This window comes from Jaculus jaculus, chromosome 12 (assembly GCF_020740685.1).
Source record: "Jaculus jaculus isolate mJacJac1 chromosome 12, mJacJac1.mat.Y.cur, whole genome shotgun sequence".
In the NCBI taxonomy this organism is placed as follows: domain Eukaryota; kingdom Metazoa; phylum Chordata; class Mammalia; order Rodentia; family Dipodidae; genus Jaculus; species Jaculus jaculus.
In genome coordinates, this window is record NC_059113.1 from 109854261 (window position 1) to 109879740 (window position 25480).

The 25480-nt window shown below is 37.8% G+C and overlaps 1 protein-coding gene across 12 annotated transcripts in view; it reads left to right on the forward strand.

Annotated features, from left to right (window-relative positions):
• The window catches only part of Mbnl1 (muscleblind like splicing regulator 1), a 184393-nt gene that overhangs the window by 138435 nt on the left and 20478 nt on the right, over positions 1–25480 (forward strand). For 11 of the 12 annotated variants that reach the window (XM_045131083.1, XM_045131082.1, XM_045131081.1 and 8 more), the window contains 2 exons: positions 9042–9212; positions 16720–16920. In XM_045131083.1, coding sequence (XP_044987018.1) covers positions 9042–9212; positions 16720–16920 — 372 coding nt within the window. Of the gene's footprint in view, positions 1–633; positions 653–9041; positions 9213–16719; positions 16921–25480 lie in introns of those variants that run through there. The other variant, XM_045131089.1, reaches the window with a different exon arrangement.

Sequence of the window (25480 nt, forward strand, 5' to 3'; positions counted from 1 at the left end):
GAAGATAGATTGAGAGAGAAAAAGAATGGGCATGCCTGGGCCTCCAGCCACTGTGAACAAATTCCAGATGTGTACGCCCCCTTGTGCCTCTGGCTAATGTGGGTCCTGGGGAATCGAACCTCAAACTGGTGTCCTTAGGCTTCACAGGCAAGCACTTAACCACCAAGCCATCTCTCCAGCCCACATCCACTATATTCTGATTAAAGATGTTCAGTAGAAATACTAGCATAATTTGTTGGAAACATTGCATAGTGCAATTTGAAATTTGTCTTGGCTTAAATAATAAATACCACTTCAGTCATGTGAAAACAAGGTTTTCTTCCCTCTATTTGAAGGTATACATAAGATTTAGCAAGTATATACTAAGTACTTCATAAAAATGCAATGCAAGGTAGTGGGAATATTATTTTATAGCTAACTTTATCAATGTGTTACCTCTCTGATTTCCTTTCTTTCATATTCAAGAATAAAAGGCATGGCCCTTAAAGACTACCATTGTATGTTGCTGCCTTTATGTAGGCTACATTATAATTACATGCGCATTTATGTGCACATATGTACATTAACTATATAATTCCTGTCAACCAGGGTCAGTGGAAGCATCTGGTGACCTTGTACCACTCTACTCTGTTGTTGAAATGGATACAGTGAAGTAAGATTTTAATTCATTTGTTCTTCAGTTTTCTCTTTTACTGTTAATGCTTTGGAAGGGGCAAGAATGAAAGATAGGCTAAAATTTAGAAGCACATCTAATGTTTTTTCCATTACACTTTGGAAATGCTATGTGGATTAATCTCCCAAATTAGTAGCTTACATCTTGGAACATTCTTTTTTTTCCTTGACAGGACTCAAAGGGGTTAGAGCTTTCATTTGGCTGGAGTCTTCTCTGTTTCTAGTATGAATAGTTGGTGATTCGAAAATAGTTGTTCTTGCAGATGACCAAGCAGGCTTGCCTGATGTGATATGTATCCTTAGTGCTATAGTCTGAGCACCAAATCTGTAGATAGACTGCAGGGTTCAATTTTGTGCTGACAGGAAGTTAACTTACATATCTGTATTTCAATAAAATGTCACAGAGCATTGTGTGGGCTTTATTAGTCCTTTATAAAGCTTACCTCCTTCGTGTCTCAGGAAAACCCTAGAAACATAATAGACCTCTGTGCTATAATCCATCTATAATAGTATAAAGATGAATTGGACAAACCATGTTTTACCATTGTTTAGTTTTAATATTATAGTTAATAATGTGTTTCATCATAACTTCCCACCACACACCTATTATCTTGTTCATATTCTCTTGCCTATAATTCTTTCTTTTCCCCATCCCACTATCATGTCTTTTCTTTTTTCTTTCTGTTTTTTGGGTGATAGGATAATAAGTCAACTTTAAGGTTGTTTTAGGAACATGGGTGAGAGATTGCTTACAATAACATGAGCACCTTTGTGTGTGTTTGTGTGTATGGTTTCACCACTGAACAATCTTTTCAACAGCAAGCACTAACACCAGAGAGATCCTTAGGGAGGGGAGGTGCCTCAGGATCCCCCTCTCCAGAAAACATTGTTTTAATCCTCAGCTGAAAACCACACGATAGTAACATACCACCAAGTTTCATTACGTACACTTCAAGGCTTTTAATCATTAACCAAGATTGAAAGGTTGGACTTGGAAATCGTGAAACTTCACACGTGCTTCAGCTACAGTTTAGACATCTGACAGTTGTCGTCCCCCCAAAAAGAAAATACTAAAGTAATTAAAAAATAAGAGAAACATAGTGATCTGGCATTTCCAGTTTTATGATGCTATAAAAACGCAGCCAGCAAATGTTGGACTGTGTAATGGTGCTGGCACCTACCAAATGTCACTGGACTTTTGCAAGGTCATGGACACTCTGATTTTGGTTCAGGAATTCAGGCTACATTCATTTTGGAGTGCAGAAAGATTATGAAACAGGGGAAGACAATAGGTGTTAGTTAAGCCTTTTCATAGTTTTGGTGTCTGCTATATACTTCCTTGGGACAGAGGAGACATAAGAAAAAAGCAAGACTGTTTCTGTTGACACCATCCCATCACATGCTAGTCTCTGGAGATCCCACGAGGCCTGACAGGCCCGTCGGCAAGGGTTATTATTTCTTCAGGAGAGAGAAGTGGGATTTTGTCCTAAGGATGTGAATATTTTATTTTATTTTATTGCCTTTTTCTCCTCTGCCCCTCCTCATAGCAGCTAACCCAGAGCCCATGCATTACACAATTACTCAATACTAAGGAGAGGTTTTGAGTTTCACTTACGCCTTTTCCAAGATGATTAATGAGGGTTGTGCAAGGAAAGCTGCTTAGTTCTGTGGGAGAAAAGTCATAGTATCTGCAGGTTTGAGTGAGAGCGCCTTGAGATGGCGTCAGCACTGAGGATATTTTGGGATATTGTAAATGTCACTATTGGTTTTAATATACAAGAATCTTCATCATCAAACCATAGGAATGTTCTACAAAACTACGCCTAGAAAAGCTATTGAATTCTGGAAACAGCTCTTTAAGTAGCTAGAGAAAACAACAACAACAAAAACCTGAAATCAGATTAGACATTAAAGTGAAAGGGGCCTTAGTACATACTAATCAGTACTGGAATCAGTTTCATGCTTTCAAGCCATAATAAATTACAGATGAAAGTCAAGAGCTTCTCTCTCTCTTTCTCTTTGTGTGTATGTGTGTGTATGTGTGTGTGTTTATTGATAGTTTCAGCAATTAAGCCAATATGTTTGTATGTACATGTGAATAAGTGTTATCAATGTGACCAAAAAAAGGAAAAACTTAAATTAGCCTTTTATTATATTTCATTTGGAACCATATTTTATTTCTTTCAATGAAATATATTCATGAATTTTTTCATCTCCTTTACTGGGAGAAGTATCTTTGCTGTGGAGGTTGAATTGAGATCAGAACATTCAAACTATATCAATTGGATGAAGAAATCACAGTTTATACTGAATGTGATGGTTCATGCCTGTAATCTGAGCATTTGGTTGAGACAGGAGAATTGCTGTGAGTTTGAGACCAGCTTGGAATACATAGTGAGTTCCAGATGACATAGCAAGACCTTGTATCAGAAACAAGATACAAATCCCCACAACTTATATGTAGAAAATTAAGATTTCCACCCTGTCTATATTTATTTCCTGTGTGTTTAAGGAAATTTCTAGAATAAGAGACTCCCCCACTTAAAATTGTGAAAATAATTACAGGTGCATGGCATTAGTTACTCTTGTTACTGGAACAAAAACCTAACAAAAAGCAGGTTAATGTAGAAGAGATTATTTCAGCTCTCAGTTCCAGTGGTTATAGAAGCCATAGCAACAGGAATGAGAAACCATGCTCACACTGATGCATAGACACAGAAAGCAAACAGGAAGTGAGGACTGTAAAACCTCACAGCTCCCCCACCGAGGGGCCTACCTCCTCCAGCCAGGCTTTACCTCCTACTGATTCCACAATCTTCCCAAACAGTGCCACCAGTGGGGGCAAGTGCTTAAGCACAAGGACCTATAGGGGACATTTCACCCTAAAGTCACAGCAGGTATACACAGATAGTTTTACAATATAAATTATTTTTAACTATATGTATCCCTAATATCAATTAAATGTCTATGTCCCTGAAGAATTAATAAGCTGAAACCCTAACCCCTAGTTTATATTTGGACATAGGCCTTCTATGGATATAACCAATATTACTGATGCCCTTGTAAGAAGAAATTCAAGAGAACTCATGGGAGCTCTCTCTCATTTCCACCTCCCACCCTTCCCATAATTGTAAAGGTGGTAAAGGGACACAGGATTTAATACTGAACTGGGGGGCTGAGGTGATGACTCAGTGGGGTTAAAGGTGCTTTCTTACAATGCCTGTCTGGTTTGGTTTGATTCCCCAGAACCCACACAAACCCACATGCAGAAAGTGGTACATGAGTCTGGAGTTTGCAGAAGGCAAGAGGCCCTGGTGTGCCCATTCATATTCTCTTGTTCTCTCTCTCTCCCCCTCTTTGTCTCCTCTCTCTTTCCCCCTCTCCCCATTTGCCTTCTCCCTCTGTCTCTTACAAATAAATGTTTTTAAAAGGGACCCTCAGAATCTCTCCTTACAAAAATAAACAAACAAACTGAAGTGGGCAAAACCTACATCTTTAGGCCTTTAGCTTCTAAAACTATGAGAAAATCAGTTTCTCTTCTTGAAACCTACCCAGTCTGATATTTTCTTCTGCATCCCTAGCTGACTAATACAGCCTCCATAAAGTTTTACTGGGGATCAAACAGTGACTGGCTCTCACCTGAGGATGAGTGTAATGATTGCCATTGTGTGTCCTCAGCCAACAGTTGGGAAGCTGTGGGTATTCAGTGCTACTAGAAATATACATTTAAGAACTATGATATAATCTATTTTACCTGTATTGATTTGTTTTCAATACTTGCAAAATCCAGTAACTGACTTCTAGAGTTAAGTCAACATGTGTCAATCCATATATAAACAAATTAAAGATTACAGATGTGTGTGTGTGAGAGAGAATCTTTTTCTTTGTCTTTTTTTAGCCCAGGCTAAACTGGAACTCACTCTGTATCCCTTGTTGTCCTCATACTCACAGGATTCCTCCTAGTTTAGCCTCACAAGTGCTGAAATTAGAGGGTGGTACCACCACACCTGGTGTTTGACTCATTTTATGTGGTTAAAATACAGTATTTTTTCTTAAGGTAAATCGCCTTGTAGATGCTGGAAATTTCATACTCCTATATACTAACACTGAAAAGTAAATATGTATGTTAACATCATATAGCATGTCACAGAATAGCATTAGAATAACTATACATCATGCTAGATCCATTTCTACTACTAGATACTATCACAAATAAGTATATATGTTAATATCACCATAGGTCATGGAAGACCATTAGGACAAATAACTGGATATTATGGTATATCCATGAGAAGACATTTTTTTTGCAAATGAAAAATAATGAATTTTGAAGGCTAATGCTGTTATCAAGGGGCTTCTTTTGGCCAAAATTTTATCAGCTAGAAAAAAAAACTAAGAATTTTCAATATGAAGCTACCTAGTTTCCTAGCCATATTTTCTGGCCAATGTCTGAGCAATGAAAATCTCCAGAAAGTGCTTTAAAGACTTTGCATGTCTATGCTGTCCCATAGGAAATATTGGATTTGTTTTAACAGCCAAAGTAAATGGTTTCCGTTTAAACAGTGTTACTGGAAAACCAGTATTCCCAGAAAGGCTGGCTAAGACTATTGAGATATCCTATAATATTTTCAATACCTCTTTATTTTCAGAATCTACATACATAGGACTTGGTAATTTTAATCCTACCCAGAGCTAGTATTTGGCTCCATAACAGCATGCCTTTTTAAATTTTGACTTCATAAATCACAATAATCCCTTTTAGGCAAAGGAAGAGTATCTTGAAATGGAAAACCAGTTTTCTGTTGTCATATGCACTTTTGATTGCTTTTGTTTTATTAAATTTACCCAACTTCTAAGATTTTGTTTGGTTTGTAATTGTTAACTGATTTATAAACAAGTATTAAAAATAGCTAGGGAGGCTGGACAGATGGTTAAGTGGTCAAGACACTTGCCAGAAAAAAAAGAAAAAAAAAAAAAAACATAAGGATACCAGTCTGATTCCTTAGTACCTATGTAAAGCCAAGATGCACAAGATGATGCATGGTCTGGACTGGTTTGCACTGGCTGGAGGCCCTGGTGCACTCACATTCTCTCTCTCCCTTCCTCCCTCCCTCTCTCTCTCCCTCTCTCACCTCTCTCATAAAATAAATTTAAAACATAGCATTGGGCTGGAGAGATGGCTTAGCAGTTAAGCGCTTGCCTGTGAAGCCTAAGGACCCCAGTTCAAGGTTCAATTCCTCAGGACCCACGTTAGCCAGATGCACAAGGGAGTGCAAGTGTCTGGAGTTCATTTGCAGTGTCTGGAGGCCCTGGCGCTCACTTGCTCACTCTCTCTCTCTTTCTGTCTCTCTCTCTCTCTCTCTCTCTCTCTCTCTGTCTGTCTGCCTCCTTCTCTCTCTGTCTGTCGCTCTCAAAGAAATAAACAAACAACAAAAAAATACATAGCATTTCTTTAAGTTACCATCTGCAGGTTCAGTTAGTTTTAGGCTTACTCTGGCTTGCTATTAATTACCTAACTTCCATCATAGTCTGTATCACGTTCGTATGATTTTTAGTTAAATGTACTCTGTATACATGTGTAATTATTTTAAAACAACCTTTTTTTAACTATAATGTTTAAAAATGAACTAGGTGTTCTTTGAAGATCAGTTGGTTTAAACATATACCTTCTCTTAAAGTCACAAAATTTCTTACAAGTTAAAAAGCTGAATGAGATCACCCTTAAATTGAGAACTGAACAAATTTCAACATTATAAAAATGAGAATTTCATTTTTTGATTCACTTATATCATTTAGTCAGTCAGTTCTCTGAACCTAATACTTCACTGGACTTAGCAGAAGCAGAGAAACCTAACACCCTAAGGAATGCACTGGAAAGGCATTTTCTTTGGTTGCTGATGATTAAGAAGAGGCACCCTCTTCTGTCACTAATGGTTGACAGACATTGGCACTAAGGTTCATTACCTGCATTATTTTTAGTACTTTTGAAAGATATGGTGCTTACTTGAGCAATGTGGGCTTATTATCAGTTCAGAAATGTAAGAAAGGAGGAAAATATTTGCCACTTACTGATGGCACCTATTACACTTGTCACCCTGTGTCAAGTTGGACCACACTCCTGCTCAACCTCATGTGTCATCGTGACAGATGGCTCTGTTGTCTGCAGGAAAGACACAGAGGGTCTCACTAATGCACACGAGGTTACACAGCAAGTGAGTGACAAAGCCGCTCTTTGAAAGAAACTTTGTCCAGCTGCAGACATAAGGACACTCTGTGGCCATTCGTATGAGTTAATTGAGTTATCTCATGGTTCTAAGTTGTTTTGCAGTTAAACACTTTTTTGCTAGTAATGTTCCCATGAGCTCAGCATATATCATGAGTGGTGATTTTATATGTACTAAATCATTATATGTAAGGAATGGCTGACCTGTGGGCATATTAATAGCCATTGCTGGTAGATAATGGAAAAATAACTTCTTGCCAGGATTTAGTTTTGTTTTTCTGTTTGTTATTTAAGTTGTGGTGGGAGTAATACAGGTTTATAGAACAAAGTACCTCATAATTAAAGAAATTCTTGTCCTAGACAACTTGTGCCACTAATAATGGGAAAGCCAGCCCCCTTCTCAGGTGTGGAGACCTGTGTGGCGCTAATTTCAGAATTACATGAGGAGTGTTCAAATGCCAGGCAGTCTCCTAGATCAGCCTCGTGTACAGACCTAGTCCTAAAACCTGACAATGTAAGAACCAAGACAGAGGCTTCAAACTAGAACTGTGATGGTTGGTTTTTTTTTTTATAAATGTAACCATCAGTTTTCTATGACAAGTTATATTATAAAGTCAAATTAAACTAAGTTGACTTTTCTATAGAAAGTTTAAAAAATAAAAATAAATAAACAATAGAAACTGGTTAATGGCTTAATCTTTCTGGTACCCTGACAATTCTATTTAGATTTATTGGCGAAAAACAGTTGTCAAAGTAGTTGATGAGTTATTGTCAATATGAGTATTATATGTATATTATAGACTTTAATATGCAGTGTTCAATAATCATCACATGAAAAAGCTATACCAATACTTTTGTTGCAAAATACTGTTTTGTTTCTTCCTTTTCACTGTCAGTTATTCAAAGTTCAAATAAGCCCATTTCTGATCATTTTTATAGTTTTTGGGTGGTGGAGACAATATTTATCTGTAGAAGGTTAAAGGCTGCATTTCTTATCAAGATTTCACTATATAGTAAATCTCTCTGTGCACTAGGAGCACATAGGCATTGTTTTCTTTCTTTTTTAAAAAAATTGTTTATATTTTATTTATTTGAGAATGACAGAGAGGTCATGCCAGGGCCTCCAGCCACTGCAGACGAACTCCAGACGTGTGCACCCCCTTGTGCATCTGGCTGATGTGGGTCCTGAGGAATTGAGCCTCGAACTGGGGTCCTTAGGCTTCACAGGAAGCACTTAACCGCTAAGCCATCTCTCCTGCCTTTTTTTTTTTTTTTTTTTTTTTTTGCTTTTTTTCAGATTTTCGAGGTAGGGTCTCACTCTAGTCCAGGCTGACCTGGAATTCACTATGGAGTCTCAGGGTGGCCTTGAACTCACAGCGATCCTCCTACCTCTACCTGCCGAGTGCTGGGATTAAAGGTGTGTGCCACCACGCCCGGCTCTTTTTTTTTGAAGCAGTAATTTCCTAATGTATCATGGCCTTATAAAGTTTGGTAGAAATTTTTATTTTAATTGAAGAAGATAGTGTGTCATGAGTCTTTAAAAGTCGTTTCTTAGTGGCAGAAGAGATTGCTCAATGGTTAAGGTGCTTGTTGGCAAAGCCTAAGGAACTAGGTAGGGTTGATTCCCCAGTAGCCATATGAAGCCAGAGTCTGAAGGAGGCACATTCACCTGGAGTTTGTTTGCAGTGTATATAGGCCTTCCTTACTCTTATAGGCATCTCTCTCTCTCTCAAATAAATAACTAAAATATTTTTTAAATCATTTTTATAGAATTCAGTGCATGTAAAAATAGGTGATAAAGGATCATTATTTATTTTCACAGATGCATGATGTTAACAAAGAAAGTAATATGACAGAAGTTCAATATTCTTCATTTGACATTCCAAGTTGTAGTATTATCTTGCAAGTTTTTAGACTTTTAAATTTGAATTTAATATTTTCATCAGACTTTAAACTTTTCAAATATCTTAATTCCTAAATTTAATAATGCATTTGGTTGAATTCATTACTTGTCCTAAAGGTATAATAAATGTTTGCATACATTATGAAAAACTCAAGATAAGCTCAAGTGCTTGTTTTTTGTCATTGTTGTTGTATTTACTGATTTTATCCAACTTCATGGTGGTTGTTGCTTTTGCTCTTTTAGGGTCGTTGCTCCAGGGAGAACTGCAAATACCTGCACCCACCCCCACACTTGAAAACACAGTTGGAGATTAATGGGCGCAATAACTTGATTCAGCAGAAGAACATGGCCATGTTGGCCCAGCAAATGCAGCTAGCCAACGCCATGATGCCCGGTGCCCCGTTACAGCCTGTGGTAAGCGTGCCTGTGTCCCCAAATGCGTGTGTGTTTCCACCTGTGCGGTTTTCCTTCTGAAGCCTGTAAACAAAGGTAACAGTATCAGTTACTTAGCATTCTTTAGTAAAATTTAATATCAAGCCCTGGAGCATGTTCACTGGGATGTTCCCTTCTTGCTAAAGAAATATCAAGTTTACATTCTAGCATTCCATCCTCTCAAATGCTCTTCAGACGTAGTCATATGACCCACACAAATCAGCTGGTTATTTGCTAAGATGGTCAAACCCACTAGTTTTATTAAATGCATTTTCATGATACCTTGAAAGGCAATCATGATGACTTATTTTTTTAAAGCTGGTATTTATATCTTCTTTAATTTTGAGACTGTTTCTTCCTTTCCTCCTCCTTGAAAAAGATGCCTGCAGCTCTTTTCTTTAAAAGGAGACTTTCTTTTAAAAACCTTAAATTGAAATTATTTTCTAGTTACAATGCTCAGCAGCTTCTGATAGGGTGAATCATTACCACGGACTAGGAAATCTGAGGAAATCTCATCATAAAGGCAGAACTCCAAGGGCTTTTAAAATAAGAATTAAATTTGACAAGCTATGGGTGGCCTTGGGAAGTTAATGTTTGCCTAGTAGTGCGTGTGGGTAACCCTTGCTCATGAAATTCACTTACTTGTTTAAAAGTTTGCAGTTTTATATGTGTATGTGACAATAGCCTTCATGATAGTTAATGTTAGGTTTAGCAGGTATTTGTATGAATTATTATGTAGCAATTCTAAATTATTTAAAATATAATGAAATTTGTAATGACCAGAATTATGTGTCCATGATGAATCACTGAATTATATATGCTATTTTGTGGTCATGGAAATATAAAGACCCACATTTGTCTGGTGTGCTGATTGTAGTATGTGTGCTATTTTTTTCTGATACACTTTGAAACCTACAATGTAATTATTATTCTCAGAATGTAATGCAACAGTCATTCCAAAAGAGAGGGGGAAATTGAATTTCAAGGTGAGAGCACTCACCATCCTGTGGTTAAAATACTACTCTTCAATACTGTACAACTAAGGACAGGGAACATGATAATTAATTCTGTATCTGTTTAAACTGGATGCTTGTACTCCATTATTATGGGCTCAGTGAAAATATGATATTTTATGACATATATGCATTTCACATGCGCCTGTTGGGATAGCCAAAATATTTCCATTTGGCTAAAAGCCTTAGTTACAGGGTTAGAGAGATAGCTCGGCAGTTAAGGCAAAGCTTAATGATCCAGGTTCAGTTCCTTGGTACACATGATGTAAAGCCAGATGCACAAAGTGGCACATGCATCTTGTGATCATTTGCAGTTTTAGGAGGCTCTGATGTGCCCATCCTCTCTGCAGGTCTCTCTTCTATCTCTATTTTCACATAAATAAATAAGCTATTATTTAAAATATTTTAAAAATAAACATCATGAACTATGTCTTTAAAAAAGCATTAGTTAAAACCATTCTCTATGACAGAAAATATGTCTATTGCATTTGGCCCTCATATTGATCTTCGTAGATCTGGGGTAGCTACTACCTTAGTACCAACCAATAAGATTCTCCTTGTTGAGAGACACTCAAGCTTTTATAGTATACTTACTGTGAGGCTGTATTTCCTCTGTGGCCCAGGGCGCCTCTGAGAAAGGCAAGTGTGAGTCAACCTTAAAGTGGACCATACATATAATGGCCTTGAGTTCTTCTGAATAGTCTTGGCCTTTCTCCTGACCCACTCTCAAAGACAATCCAAGGTGATGATGTGAACAGCTTTTGGCAAACTATAAATGATCTTTATACTCTGAAATACTTCCTTGAAATATGTTGGTTACACAGTCACTAAATCACAAATTGCTGAAGCTAATATTTTCTGGATCTTTTGTTACAAACTTCCCTTCTTAAACAAAAGAATTGTTTTCATTAGCTCTGGCCACATTCAGGCTTTGTGTTGATTTCCTTCACATCACTACATCTGAATGTGGGTTCTTCTCTACAACAGGCATCATGAGATCATAACTAAATATACTCTCTGCAGTGTGGTGTTTTGAAATAAGTATTAAAAGAGTTTAAATTAGTCAGTTTTAAAACATTTAGATTTTAATGACTGTAGAAAAGGCTTTAATCCAATAAATTTGCCTTCAAAACCCCACCTGAGACTTTTGGGTCCTTGTAGCAGTCAGTCCTATTTTGATGAGGATAATGTCTTGAAAATTCCAGAGAGAGTAGGATGGTCCTAACCAGCTGCTTGGTAGGACTTGAGAGTGGGCTGACAGTGGGGATTAAAACAGCTGGAAGCAGTCAGGTACTATCGTGAAGAAGAGCTGCCACCCAGCCAGAGCCCATTGCAGATGGGGATGTTTGAAGATACAAACCAGGTCATGGCAGTGTCAAAGCAACCGATCCTGTAGGCAGAGCCAAGGCGCCAGGGGTGTGAGGACCGTCTGAGTGGCAGGGCTTGTGTTCAAGTAGGGAACAACATCGTAGTTCTCTAGAGCCAACCAAGGTGACACTAACTAAATCCAGCATGAGGAGCAGAGGAGTAGTGAGGAGAGATGTGGAAGCACGCAGTGCTGGCAGAGACCAGCGGTCTTTAACTGCTTGGCAAATAAAAGAAAGAGTGAAGGAGATTCTCAAAGATCTCAGCTTCAGACACAGGTTCAGAGTAGTTTCTCTGCCCTGAGGATGAAAGGAAATATAACTCAAAGCCAGAACTATAACTCAGTACAAGGCCAGTGAAAGACAGCAACATCGAATGGACTATGGTAGTAGATTTAAGTTAGTGGACTGTGCCCAAAGCAAATGAAAGCACACGAGGAAAGAAGTAGGTACTACGCCACTCTCTTTGGATCCATGTGTGTGTTTGTGTGTGTGTGCACGTGCGTGCAAGTGCGCTGGCGCATATGCTACTTGCAGCCCAAGGTAAAGGCTGCCCTTTGGGAACCTACAGTCTGGTTGGGATGCAGGGCTTTTATTGATAAGTGCTGCATTGGAGAAACTTCAGGCGGTGGAGGGTGGGTTCCTGAAGCATGACTAGAAACTAAACAGTAGGGCGGTCATAAGAAGAGGACCCTAACAGAACATCCCTCAGTGAGACCTTATGTTGAATCAGGAAAGTGAATTTATTTCTATTCAGGACTACAAAATACATAAAATCAGAATCACTTAGCAGCTTTCCAAAGAACACTGTCACCTGCACACCATTCTTGGGGATTCAGATGAGGAGAAATGACCAAGGCTTTCCCAGTTTAAAAACCCTCCAAGTGAGCTGGGTGTGGTGGTGTATGCCTTTAATCTCAGCACTGGGGAGGCAGAGATAGGAGGATCTCCATGAGTTTGAGACTTCCCTGAGATTACATAGTGAATTGGCCAGATTGAGACCCTACCTTGAAAAACAAAAACAAACAAACAACAACAAAAATCCTCCAGGTAACTTCACTGGGCAGCTAGTCCAGGAACTGTTTATAAAGAGATCCATCTGGATCCAGACCCCAGTCCTTACCTTCACTCATATGTCATGATGCACATAACCTGTGTGAGCATGGCTATCTGAAAATTGGCGCAAGGCTGTGAATCACTTGTGCACTCACTCAATCCTTCAAACATTGACTCAACAAATTCTCATGCAGTGCCTCGTGTGAGCCAAACATTGCTCTGCGATCTGGGGATTTGTTAGGGAACTAAACACATATTTCCCCACTCACCCTAGCCCCCAATAAGAAAAGGGAAAAAAAGAAATAAAAATCTACCTAGGGAATTATGTTAGAAGACTAACTATAAAATAAATAAAATGCTTACCAAAAGGCTGACACACAACAAATGGGGAATTTCTGGTAATGATCATGTTTGTATCATTAACTAGAATCATTACGTGAAATTGAATAATAAATTCACTTATAATGAAGCCTCATTACCTAAATGTAAGCAGAATATCTCCTTTAAAACAAACAGGTGATTAACCCATGAACAGCACAGGAAATAGTAATTTGCAATTTGTCTTTACTGAAGATGATCAAGGGCAGCAGGTAATATTAAAACCACTTTCCTTCTGCCTTCTGGGAACAGAGATGCCTGTATATCATTATCAGAAGTATGCACTTGGTACCACATACACCTATTATATGTTGATATATCATCTCGTCAATACTCCAGACAAAGTAGGGTACCACTTACAATAACACCCTATTAATAGCGGTCTTTGAGCTCTGTGGAGCCCTTTGTAGAGTGGCTTCGGAGTCAGAGCAGTGGCTATGGACGGCAGGAGTCTAGTGCCTTCCTAATCTGAGTGATGGATGCTCTGAGGGACAGGTAGTGACCCACATCCCATGGAGTGCTCTTTGAAACATCCTGTATCAAAAACAGTGTAACAAATGTACACAAACTGAAAAGAATTCGAAAGTGTTGCCTCCGTTTTCTCTACAGCAGGTGGAATCAGGTTCCAGAACATGAAGCTATTATCACGAATTGTCTGCAGCCTCAGCCAGTAGTGCCCTTAACCTGAAAGGGAACAATGGAGACCATGCTTACTAGACCATCCATGCGTAGGGTATTTAGAAGCTGTTATAGGCTCCACGTGGGGACAGTGCCCGCCAGAAGTGCTTCAGAGTTGAATCAACTCTGCTGACTTAAATCGGAAAACCTTCAAATGTTGGTTCTGGAAACAATTCAGATGGAAGATTGGTGCCAGTTAATAGGATTAGTCTTCTATAGCATAAAAGGATTATTTTATTCATAATTTATAACAGCTGTGTTGTGTGTATCATAGATGTTCAGTGTATTTTATCTGACCAGATTTAACAAAACTGGATTTTTTTTTTTGGCCTGTTGGCTTTATTTTGTTAAAAAAAAAAAAAAAAAAAGTAAGCGTTGTGGATTGTGGAAGATAGCTCAGTATTAAAGTGTCTGCCTTGCAAGCATGAAGACCTGAATTTGGTCCCCAGAAGTCACATAAAAGTGCTCTATACTGGGGCTAGGGAGATTGCTTAGATTTAAAGGTGCTTCATTTCAAAGCTAGATTTTCCCAGCATCTAGACTCAAATCCAGACCCAAAAAATGACACAAGCCACCTGAAATTGGTTTGCATTGGGGAGAGACCCAGTGTATGCATATGCATGCACACACACACAGGCATAGTCACACCCACCCACACATGCACATAAATAAATGTGTCTAATATTATTTATTTTTTATTTATTTGTAAACAGAGTGAAAGAGCATGGGCACACTAGGGCCTCTTGCCACTGAAGTTGAGCTCTAGATGCATGCACCACTTTGTACGTCTGGCTTTATGTGGGTAGTGGGACAGCAAACCTGAGTCATTGAGCTTTGCAAGCAAATGCCGTAACCACTGAGCCATCTCTCCAGCCCAGTAAATATTGTTAGATGTTTTACATCGTGGAAGTTGATGTGATCCTGATGGTGATGCGGGGGAGACAGGAGGGTCCCTGGGGCTCAAGGTAATGTTGGTGGACAGCAGTGGACCTGGCCTAACTTGGGACAGGCATGTCAGCTGTTAATACTTGAGACTCACCGTCCACTCCCAGCTGCTTTGGGCTGGGACAGGCTTGGGGTTTGGAGGTGCAGTGTTAATCTTCCTGCCTCTGTAGGCCAGAACCTCCACCTTTGCAGAGCACCTAATCATGTCGTTCAAACTAACACGTTTAGGAGTCATGTTTTGTTATGTATCCCCAGCATCAAATTCCATATTAAATATTCTATTTTCTATGTTCTTCTTAGTAGTAATGTGTGTGCAGCTACAAAGATGTTCAGAACATGTATGAGATCAAAAGAATGATGACTCTTTGAACAGACATGCCCAGCCTTTGCAACATTGCCTGGGGGCCTAGCGCTTTATCACAGGACACTGCCCTGCATTGTAGGACCCTTAAAAAATCCCTGTATTTTCTCCATTAAGTGAGATAGCATGAGACCATCCCTCTATGATAACCCAGATTGTCTCCAGACATTTCCAGATGCTTCCTGGGAGGCATCATCACCTTGAGCTGGGAACCCCTGCTGAATATGAAAGGAAATACATGAGGTCTAATGTATTCTTATGAGTACCAAATGCCACAGCCAGACTAGAAAAAGGACACTTGATTTCTAACTTATTAATTTCACATTATAAAAATTTCTTTAGTAACACACAAAGCTGTATCCCAAATTTCTCTTGGTCCTACATATACCCTGACATCTTCTAACTTCTTATTCCTATCAGAGGGAAGAATTGGCTACATTTTAATTTACTATAATGTTCCCTCAGCACAATAGTGTTCTGTGAGTATATTTGTTACTACCAGATGAAGAAACTTAACTGTTAGAAATGTTCTTAAAGAGAAGTTTACATTTGCCTCATGAGATTTTCTGAGTTCAATAAATAGGCATTGTTTAAAAATCATTAAACTTGGGCTGAGGAAATGGTTTAGTAGTTAAGGCATTTGCCTGCTAAGCCTAAGAACCCTGGTTTGATTCCCCAGGTCCTATATAAACCAGATGCACAAGGGGGCACTTGCATCTGGAGTTCATTTGCAGTGGCTAGAGGCCCTGGCCTGTCTGTTCTCTATCTGCCTCTTCCTCTCTCCCTCAAATAAATAAATAAAATATTTTTCATAAAATCATTAAACTTGAAGACTTGAAACTATTGAATATGTACAATAGTAATGTCGGAAATTATGTTCTTTTGCACTGAACAGACTCATATTATTCAAGAACAAACCTATTTCATGGCATGCAAAGTTCTAAGTCAGTGAGAAGATCTATCAAAGCATTGACAACAGATATTTTGGTGATAATTTATAGCATGCATTCCTTGAATAATTCTGAAATATTTCTTGGGAAATACCTTCATTTCAGATTTCACATTTGATTTTTTTTTTCTCCCTACTGAAGCAAATTCCAGTGTTGAATATCTCATAGGAATATGATGAACCACAGAACATTTATAGCTTCTGAAAAACAGGCCTCAAGTGAATCTGGCATTTTCCCTATGAGCTCAAAGGACACAGTGTCTTCATCACCTTTCACATACCCAGGAGATTTATTAGCAGCCCACATTTTTGGTAAAACCTTGGGATTTCTTCTGTGTATATTCTAGATAATAGGACACTTGCAATCTGTTAACACTTGTGAACAGATACATCAAGCACATCTGACCCAGCAATTATGAAATGTTCATCCTATATGAGTTTCTAGGGTTACATCAGGACACAGTAGAAGTTAGGGGAGAGATGAAAACTTTTCCACATTGCTCTTTGCTCATGAGGACATAATGTATATTTTACCTGTTTAGACTTAAGAAAACCGATGATTTAATGAATACTTATTAACTAAAACATTCTTATTACAATTAGCGCAAATGAAAACAGGATTAAGGGGAAGGAGAGAAGAAAGTAAGAATGAGTGGTGGCTGGATAAACCAATGATAAGGGTATAATGCAGGGTATCCAGTTTAACTGAGGCCTCCAATTTATTTTGTTTTGTTTTATTTTTCAGCCAATGTTTTCAGTTGCACCTAGCTTAGCCACCAATGCATCTGCAGCCTTTAACCCCTACCTGGGGCCTGTTTCTCCAAGCCTGGTTCCAGCAGAGATCTTGCCGACTGCACCGATGTTGGTTACAGGGAATCCGGGAGTCCCCGTTCCTGCGGCTGCTGCGGCTGCGGCCCAGAAGTTAATGCGGACGGACAGACTTGAGGTAAGAGTGATGATTTGGTTCCATCCAAATTCTCAAAGTTGGTTTTAAAAACTCAAGCCAAGATTTCGTTTAGTCTATGTTGTATTTTTGCTGCAAAATAGTTATGGTGGTACTCCTTTTTATTTTTAATGAATGTAATGATTATACAAACCACAGTATTTTTATTTAGACTAGTGGATAAATGCTGGGACTATGTGATCAGGCTGGCTGTTTCTTCAATGTGCCTCAGTTTCCTCACAGTCAAAATGGTAATAATAATGGCACTTACCTCAAAGAATGAGAAAAAAGATGTATGGCACAGAGCATGGCTTCTTAAATGTCGATTGTTGTTGCTGCAAACACCGTGGTGTTGATACCAAAAGAGTCTCACAAAGGGTATTAAGTATTGGCCTCCTGTGTATGAGAAATTCTAAAACTTATTTTTGCAAGTTTCTTTTCCGTAACCTACACAATATTTTGCTTGTAAAATGTGATATATTTATAAAAAATGTGTGCATGGTTTTTAGAGGTAGGATCTTGCTCTAGTCAAGGCTGACCTAGAATTCACCATATTGTCTCAGTGTGCCTCAAACTCACAGCAGTCCTCTGACCTCTGCCTCCACAATGCTGGGATTAATGGTGTACAGCATCACACTCAGCATAATAGTATTTTTCATAGAAAATGCCTTGATGTTTCAAGTCTTACAGTTGAGATTGAACAGATATATGAGCTTCACTATGGCTACATGAAAAAGAAACAAAAGTTATGAAACTTATTTTGAAATGATTCTCTAGGCTTTCAGCATGGTGAGAATGAATGGATGGTAAATGGTAGATGTGGGGACAACAGAAGCATTGATTGAAAGTTCGGGCCTGGTGTGGAAGTGCCTTTCCTGGTCTGTCTGGTTCGGTAGTACTTTGGGCTGCCAATCCATGTGTGTACTGGTCTCTCAAAAAGTAGCCAAGAAAAGCTAGTTTATGAAGATAATTATTAATATAAATTCTAATAATTTTTCAGTTTAGCTATAATATAATAAGCACCAACATCTTATTTATTAAATAAAATGTATTTATTTATTAAATAATAAGCACCAATACCTTATTTGTTAAATTATACTGCAATATTAAAGAAAAATTCAGCATATTGGTAATAATGTATCTTCTCAATTCACACCTCTTACTTCAACCTTCAGAACACTCTGGAGAAAAAGCCCGTCATTCCGCTGACTTTACAAGGAAGTTAGTTTAGGGAAAGAGATGTGAGCTGACTTGTCCTAGTTTCAGAGATACACACCTTGACGTTCAGGTGGTCTGTCATTATGCACTTGTAGTTGCTCCTCTAATTACCTAGTGAGGTTTGTAGACAACATAGAACAAAACAATGACTTTTAAATCTTTTAAATTGTGTGCTCAGCATTTGAAGCTGGCATTCCAAAAGCAAGCTCTGGGTTCTTAATGCATAACTGCTGATTGATTAATGGGAACCAAAGAGGCAGTCTGGGAGGCGTGTTGATGAATTAGTTATTAACAGGTGACTATTCAAAACCCCGAATGGACGCCAGCGTCCACTGGAAGTCCGAATGGACATTACAAGACTAAGCTATGGGTTCAGAACGTTTTAACCCTCTTGAAAGGTTAGGTGGCTTATCATCTTTGTATTTTGTGGTGTTCAGTTGAAATGGAGCCTTTTGTCTGGGTTGTATTTCCTTTTATGTAAAGAGCTGCCTTGTGCATTTTGTCTGTTTGTTTGCTGTGGTCAGAATGGTGTCCCCTGCTGCTGTCACCTCTCCTTCCTGTCAGGGTGGGTCCCTTTTCTGCACTCCTCACAACTGAGTAGAATCCCGCCCCTGCTCACAGGACCCCAGACACTTACAGTTGCAACCAGTGAGCAACCATTTTCTGCTATACTCTGTGATGTGATTCTGATAGTTGTACTTCCAGTTTACTTCCCCATATGCTAGTTGGGGTGTAGGAATCTACACAGTTCTTTTTTGAGTTTAAACTCATATTTGATTTTAAAACATTTTGAACTTCAATTTTCTTCTGAAGTAAAAATTATCTAATGTAGAGTAATAGTTTATTTTTCTTGCAACTTTTTTTTCCCTTTTACCACAACTTCTTTTGTTGTTGTTTTGTTTTATTGAGATAGGGTCTAACTCTAGCCCAGACTGACCTGGAACTCACTCTGTAGTATCAGGCTGGTCTTGAACTCACAGGGAAGGCTTCCTAGTGCTAGGATCAAAGACATGTACTATACTACACAATGCTCCACAGCTTCTTATTACTTTAAAATGTTTCTGAGTCTTATATCATTGGTTAAAGATCCTAAAGGTCCTATATATATTGACCAATATGACACTATATTTTAAAAGAAAACAACCAAAAGAAAAAAAAAAAAGGAAGAACCAACTTGAGCTGGGGAGATATTTCCGTCAGTAAAACACTTCTGCGTAATCATGAGAGCCAGAGTTCAGACCCTCAGAACCACGTTGAGCCTGGGCTTGAGGTGCCACATGCCTGTACTCCTCATGCTGGAAAGGCTTAGACAGGAGAATCCCCTGGACTTGCTGGCAAGCTTGTGCAGATGACCTGCTGTATTCTGAGATCACTGGAAGATCCAGTGTCAAAAAGGGAGGTGTTGAATAATTTAAGAAGACACCTAATGTTGACCTCTGACCTTCACACTCACATGCATACCTACACAAATGTGCCAGCCAGCATATGAACACACAGGCTTGGGTCATCAGATTGGATCTGATGTCACACTACTCATATAGAAATCTTGAGTGTTGTATCTCTAGCAGTTAGCAGATTCAAGGGACATTTAATTCATTTTCATGCTTTTAGTACCAGCTACAAGATGTTGAAACTTATTTTATAATTATATATATGGATATGTATATAGTATATGCATATAACATGTACATGGATGAGTTTATATCAGTATGTATAAATGTTCATTGCTGAATATTGTCACCAAGACTGCACAGCCATATACTTTCTGTACTATAATATTAAGACTCTGTAGTTTTTTCTAAAGTGGGCACTCACATGTTGAGTTTTTTAAATTTCTATTTGGTGGCTTCATGATCTATTTTACAATTTTCAAGCACCAGCTGTTTATTAAGGTAGTTAGTTGATCACATAAAGATGCATCCCTTGCTTAGAAGTCGTATATGGCAGGTGTTTAGGAGGGCTCAGAATCTTTTCCTGACAGACCAGTGAAGTGATTGTAAATGCACACAGTCAACAGAACATGTGCTCTGGAAAATGCTACACTTGCTATTTAATCTTTCTCTGCTCATGATCACTTCATGTACAGTTATTTGTTATTCTGAGATGAAACCCTGCCTATATGAAGGCATATCACATTCTGCTTACTGCTAATTTGATGGGAACACTATGCCCAGACCAATGAAGAATTTTAGGTAAATGGCCATAACTCTTAAGGCAGTTAATAGGCTGATGGGATGGCTTAGTAGTTAAAGGCACTTGCTTGCAAAACTTGACAGCCTGGAGGGGTTTCCTCAGTGCCGATGTAAAGCAAGATGCACAAAGTGGTGCATGCATCTGGAGTTCATTTGCAGTGGTAAGAGGCCTTACCACACCCATACTTACTATTGTTCTGTCTGTCTCTTTCACTATGTCTCATAAATAAATAAGCATATCCTAAGGTAGTTGATATCACAGAGTAGTGACCAAACAGAAGTGCATGTATTCCAAATGCTTATTATTATTATTATTATTATTATTATTATTATTATTATTATTTTTGGTTTTTCGAGGTAGGGTCTCACTCTAGCCCAGGCTGACCTGCAATTCACTATGGAGTCTCAGGGTGGCCTCGAACTCACAGCAGTCCTCCTACCTTTATCTCCTGAGTGCTGGGATTAAAGGCGTGTGCCACCATGCCTGGCCCAAATGCTTATTATTAAGACATCCTATTGCTATTTGTTTACTTACATCCTTTGTCTTCATGAGAAAACATACTGAATGCTGTAGGCAAGGTAGATAAACCACCTTGCTTCTTATATTTTAAGCTGGGATTTCTTTAAGTACTTACTCTGTGGAATTATTATTTTTTTTTATTAGGTGAATCAGGCTTCCCTTTCAAGCTACTGTTGACTGTCCCAGTAACCATTATTCATTGAAATGAAAGTATGTAGTAACCCTTTGTATATAGGCATAAATTAATATAAAATCTATAAGCTATCAAAAAGTAGCATTCCAAAGCTGAGCAGGATAATTGGGGGTACCTAGGTTAGGATTTTTATATGCTTAATGAATTTGCATAGTATATAAAGTTTCTATTTATTACAAATGAAGAAAAATAACTAGAAAGAGAAAAATTAAATATGTATATTTAAAATACTTAGAAAAGCAGAAATATTTTGATGTTTTACATTTTTATTTTTAGTGGTTCTGAGATTCTATCAATACTGTTCAATTGTTGAAATTGGAGGTATGGCTCCCTGTAGCCCAGGCTAACCTGGAACTCACTCTGAAGCCCCAGGCTGGCACGAAATACACTGTGATCTTCCTATCTCAGCCTCCCAAATGAGGGAATTGAAGGCATGTGCCACCATGCCTGGCTTAAATAGATATTTCTAATGATACAGAAATTGTTTGTTGGTAGTTTTAATTTTGTGTTTATGTAGAGGATGTACAGTTACTGCTTTGTAATATTTTAATTTCTCTGGAAAAGTATCAAGAACTATTTAGACATTATGTACAAGTAGTTTTCAGTTTGTTAAGTCTGTGAAAACCTTTGAATGACTTCTAAAAATACAGCTACAGGCCCCTCTAAAATATCTAATGCTATGCTTTCTTTGACCAGTTATTAATTTCGACAATTAATTTGAGTTTTGCTTTAGTAATTATAGACTTGCATGTTAAAAACAATTTCTAATCTTGACTGAGTCACTCATTCTCTACTGTCACTCCACTAAATTTTTCCAAAAATCTCTATTCCAATGAAATTCGTATTTTATCTTAACCAAAATCCTACGAGGTATTTAAAATAGGCATCTCACTTTGTTTTAGAGGAAAATGAATCCAATTTTACAGTCATTGTATAACTAACCGAGATAAGAAATACCAACATGGCTCAGGGAAATTTTGAGGAAGAAGGGGTGGAAAGAATGTCACAGCCACATGTTGGGTCATGATATGCAGAGACTTTTATCCTACCCATAACTGTGGGCTAACTGCAGAATGCATGACCCATGTACCTCAACAAGGAGGGGCCAGGGGGAGGAGTAGGACATGGATGAGCCTAACAATGGTACCAAATTGACTGTATTCACTGAGTACAAAACTAAATAATAAAAAATAATAAAATAATAAAAAAAAGAAATGCCATCATTAGATATTTAGCCGAGGAATACAATTAATTGTAAAGAAATTAAGTATGATCAGTTTACCTAACCATATTTTCAATTGAAAACACAGGTTATTTCTTTGTACTGGAAAATAAACTCATGACCAAAAATGCTAAGGACGCTTGTGATCAAATCATTGACTGTCCAGTCTCATTCTTAAAACTGCTTTTAGTTGAAGCTTAATAGAAAAAGAGGCCTTATTATGGCACAACATAAGTGTCTTTCTCTCAGTAAGTGCCTAATATTGGTCATTTAATTTTAAATTGATTTCCCAAAATGTTAAACTAGACCAAGTCCCCGGTCCCCACTGTAATTAGCTTTCCATTCCTGTTTTTGGATGTTATTCTCCAAAGATGGCTGAGTTAATTACACAAACACAGTGAACACAAAATAAAGGACTTCAAAGGATTGCTTATTAAAAAATAAAATAAAAATGCAGTGACTCTCCAGTCAGAGTTGAGTTGAGTTGATTCCAACATTGACCTGGCTTTTCTTAGGATCCCTTAACTTGAAGAAATTAAGTGATGTGTGTGTGTGTGTGTGTGTGTGTGTATGTGTATGTGTGTGTGTATGTGTGTGTGTGTGTATATATATATATATATATATATATATATATGTATGTATATGTATATGTATGATGTGAATTTGAACATTGTGAAATGTTCTTAAGATTGAAAAAAATGGAAATCACTTAAAGTAAACAGATTGAGTTCCAAGCTGTACATTATCTTATGAAATATTCATAACTGTTTTAGATTGGTTTCATAGTGTTTTCATTTTTGTTATTTTTGTTTAATTTTAAGTTTTTTTTTTCCTTTTGAAGATTCTATAACTATGAAGGGATGCAAACTAAATGTCAGTTTCTTGACTCTAAGCTGCATCCTCTTTCTACTCAACCACTGCTATTTAATGCCTTTTACTCACATTTCTTTGAGAATTTTTATGTCTATATATGTGTACATGTGGTGTTTATGTGTGTACGTCTAGGTGTTTATGTGTGTTGGGATGTTCTCATGTGTGTGGGTACATGTGCAGAAACCAGAAATCAACATTGGGGGAAGGGTTTCTTCTGTCACTTCCCACCTTATTTTTGAGATAAAAATCTCTCACTGAACCCATTTGGCTAAATAAGCTAGGCAGATCTTTCTGCCTCTGTTTCCCAGCACTGGGATTATGGCACATGCTGCTGTGCCTGGCATTTGAGGTGGATGGATGCTTGGGATCCAAATTCAGGTCCTCAAGTTGGTGTGGTAAATGATTAACCCACTGAGCTCTCTTCAGCCATCTTTGGGAACATTTTCTGGTTACTTATCTGTTGACTATTTAAAGTTTGTAATTGACCCACAACAATTTTCTTGGAAATAGAACTTGGAATTTACATGATCTAGTGAATATTGCCTTCAAAAAAAACATATGAAAGCCAGGAGTACACATTATAGTTACATAGTTGTTTTGAAACCTCAGAGAAGTCTGGCTTTATAACACACTCTAAACTAATTCTTACTTATCAGCTCTTTTTAAATATTTGCAAAAGTCTCACTGATTTAATTCCACAAAAGAGCAAGGTATAAAATAGTAACAAGCCAGTCTTTAATCTATAGAAATGAAATACTTGTACACAAGACTTACACGTAGATTGACTTGAGCTTCCGGCCAATGTGACAAAAAGTAAGTTTGTTGAAAGATAAGAGTGTTGGGTCACCTATTGTTATTCCTTCTTGAGCAATCTCAGGGGAGTACTAATTTATGAAAACTAAGCGGTCACATCTTGGCCCAAGTATACAGTCTGATGAAACCATACTAAAAGACTTGCTGAGACAGAGAAATAGCCTTTTGTCTAGGCTGGTATAAAATAGTGTAAGTTCTAGGTGCATGCATGCAAAATTTTAATTTTCACTTATTTAGGTGTGTCTCTCTCCCTGGGGGAAATGATGACCTAATAGTGTGGTATAGGCAGCAGAATCTGTTTTGGAAAATTCCAGTACTGTGATGATAAACCAAAGGGGAGGAAGATTGTGCTGGAAACAACCTGGTCACTTTTGCTTTCTAATTATGAGTTCTTGCTTCTGCTTGTTTTTTTTCTTCCACTCACTGAGAAGAATACAGTAATATAAATAGTCTTGTAGGACTTCCTAAATAGGTTTTATATTTTTAGATCTCCCTATGTGTCTAATACATGGTAGTTATTCAGTATACTTAAAAATTAATTGAACCAGGTGATAAGTGCACTTGGCCTGTCATTAAATATGTTATTCATGTGGTATATACATGTTTAGCTAGCTTAAAGTCTCCAAATCATGTAAGACATCATGTATACCATTCTTTTGAAGTTTTAGTATAGAAAAAACTAGAATGGTCTTCTGAACCACTCTCTTCAACAAGAGGATATCAATAGAATAGGGACAAGAGATTTAAATATAAACATTTTTATCTAAATTCAAGAAAATCCATACTTATTAAATCATAGCAAGTTTACAGATTCTTTCTCAACTAAAAACAATAAAATGCCCGTTTCTGTGTTTACACAACCTGCGATAGAAAGAAAATTCTTGGAGCATGAAATATGTTTCCCTGAAGCATGTGTTGTGGCAGGTTTGGGAGGTTTGAAATTGTACCACCCGAGTATTAAAGATGTTTTGTGTTTAAGAAGGCCCTCTTGTGGTAAAAAGATCAAACTGTCCCAAAGGAAAGCTGATGGAAACTTTTTTATTTAAAAAAAAAAAAAGAAAGAAAGAAAGAAAAGAAAAAAAATCACGTGGGCCGGGCATGGTGGCCCATGCCTGCCTTGAATCCCAGCACTGGGGGGGGGGGGGGGGCAGGCAGCATTAGGAGGTCAGCCTGGGTTAAAGTAAGACACTACTTGAAAAACAAAAAATTAACAAAACAAAAAATCATATGGAGCAGAAGGAGGGCAAATCCATTTTCACTTTTTGCTAGGATCCTGGCCCCATAAAGTAATTCACAGTTGTTTAAACAAGTACAAAATAGCACACACTACCCTCTTTTCCATGTTTTCTGTAGCTACAAAGTGAATCTGTAATGATGAAAATTAACTCCTGGAATCATTTGAGTAAAAAGAATCTATCAACTTCTAATCATATATATGCTTTTAAACTCAGAAGTAATTTTATATTTACACAGAAGTTACTGAAAATGAAAGAAAAGTTCCTGCCTGAACTTCAGTGAACTAAATATTAACA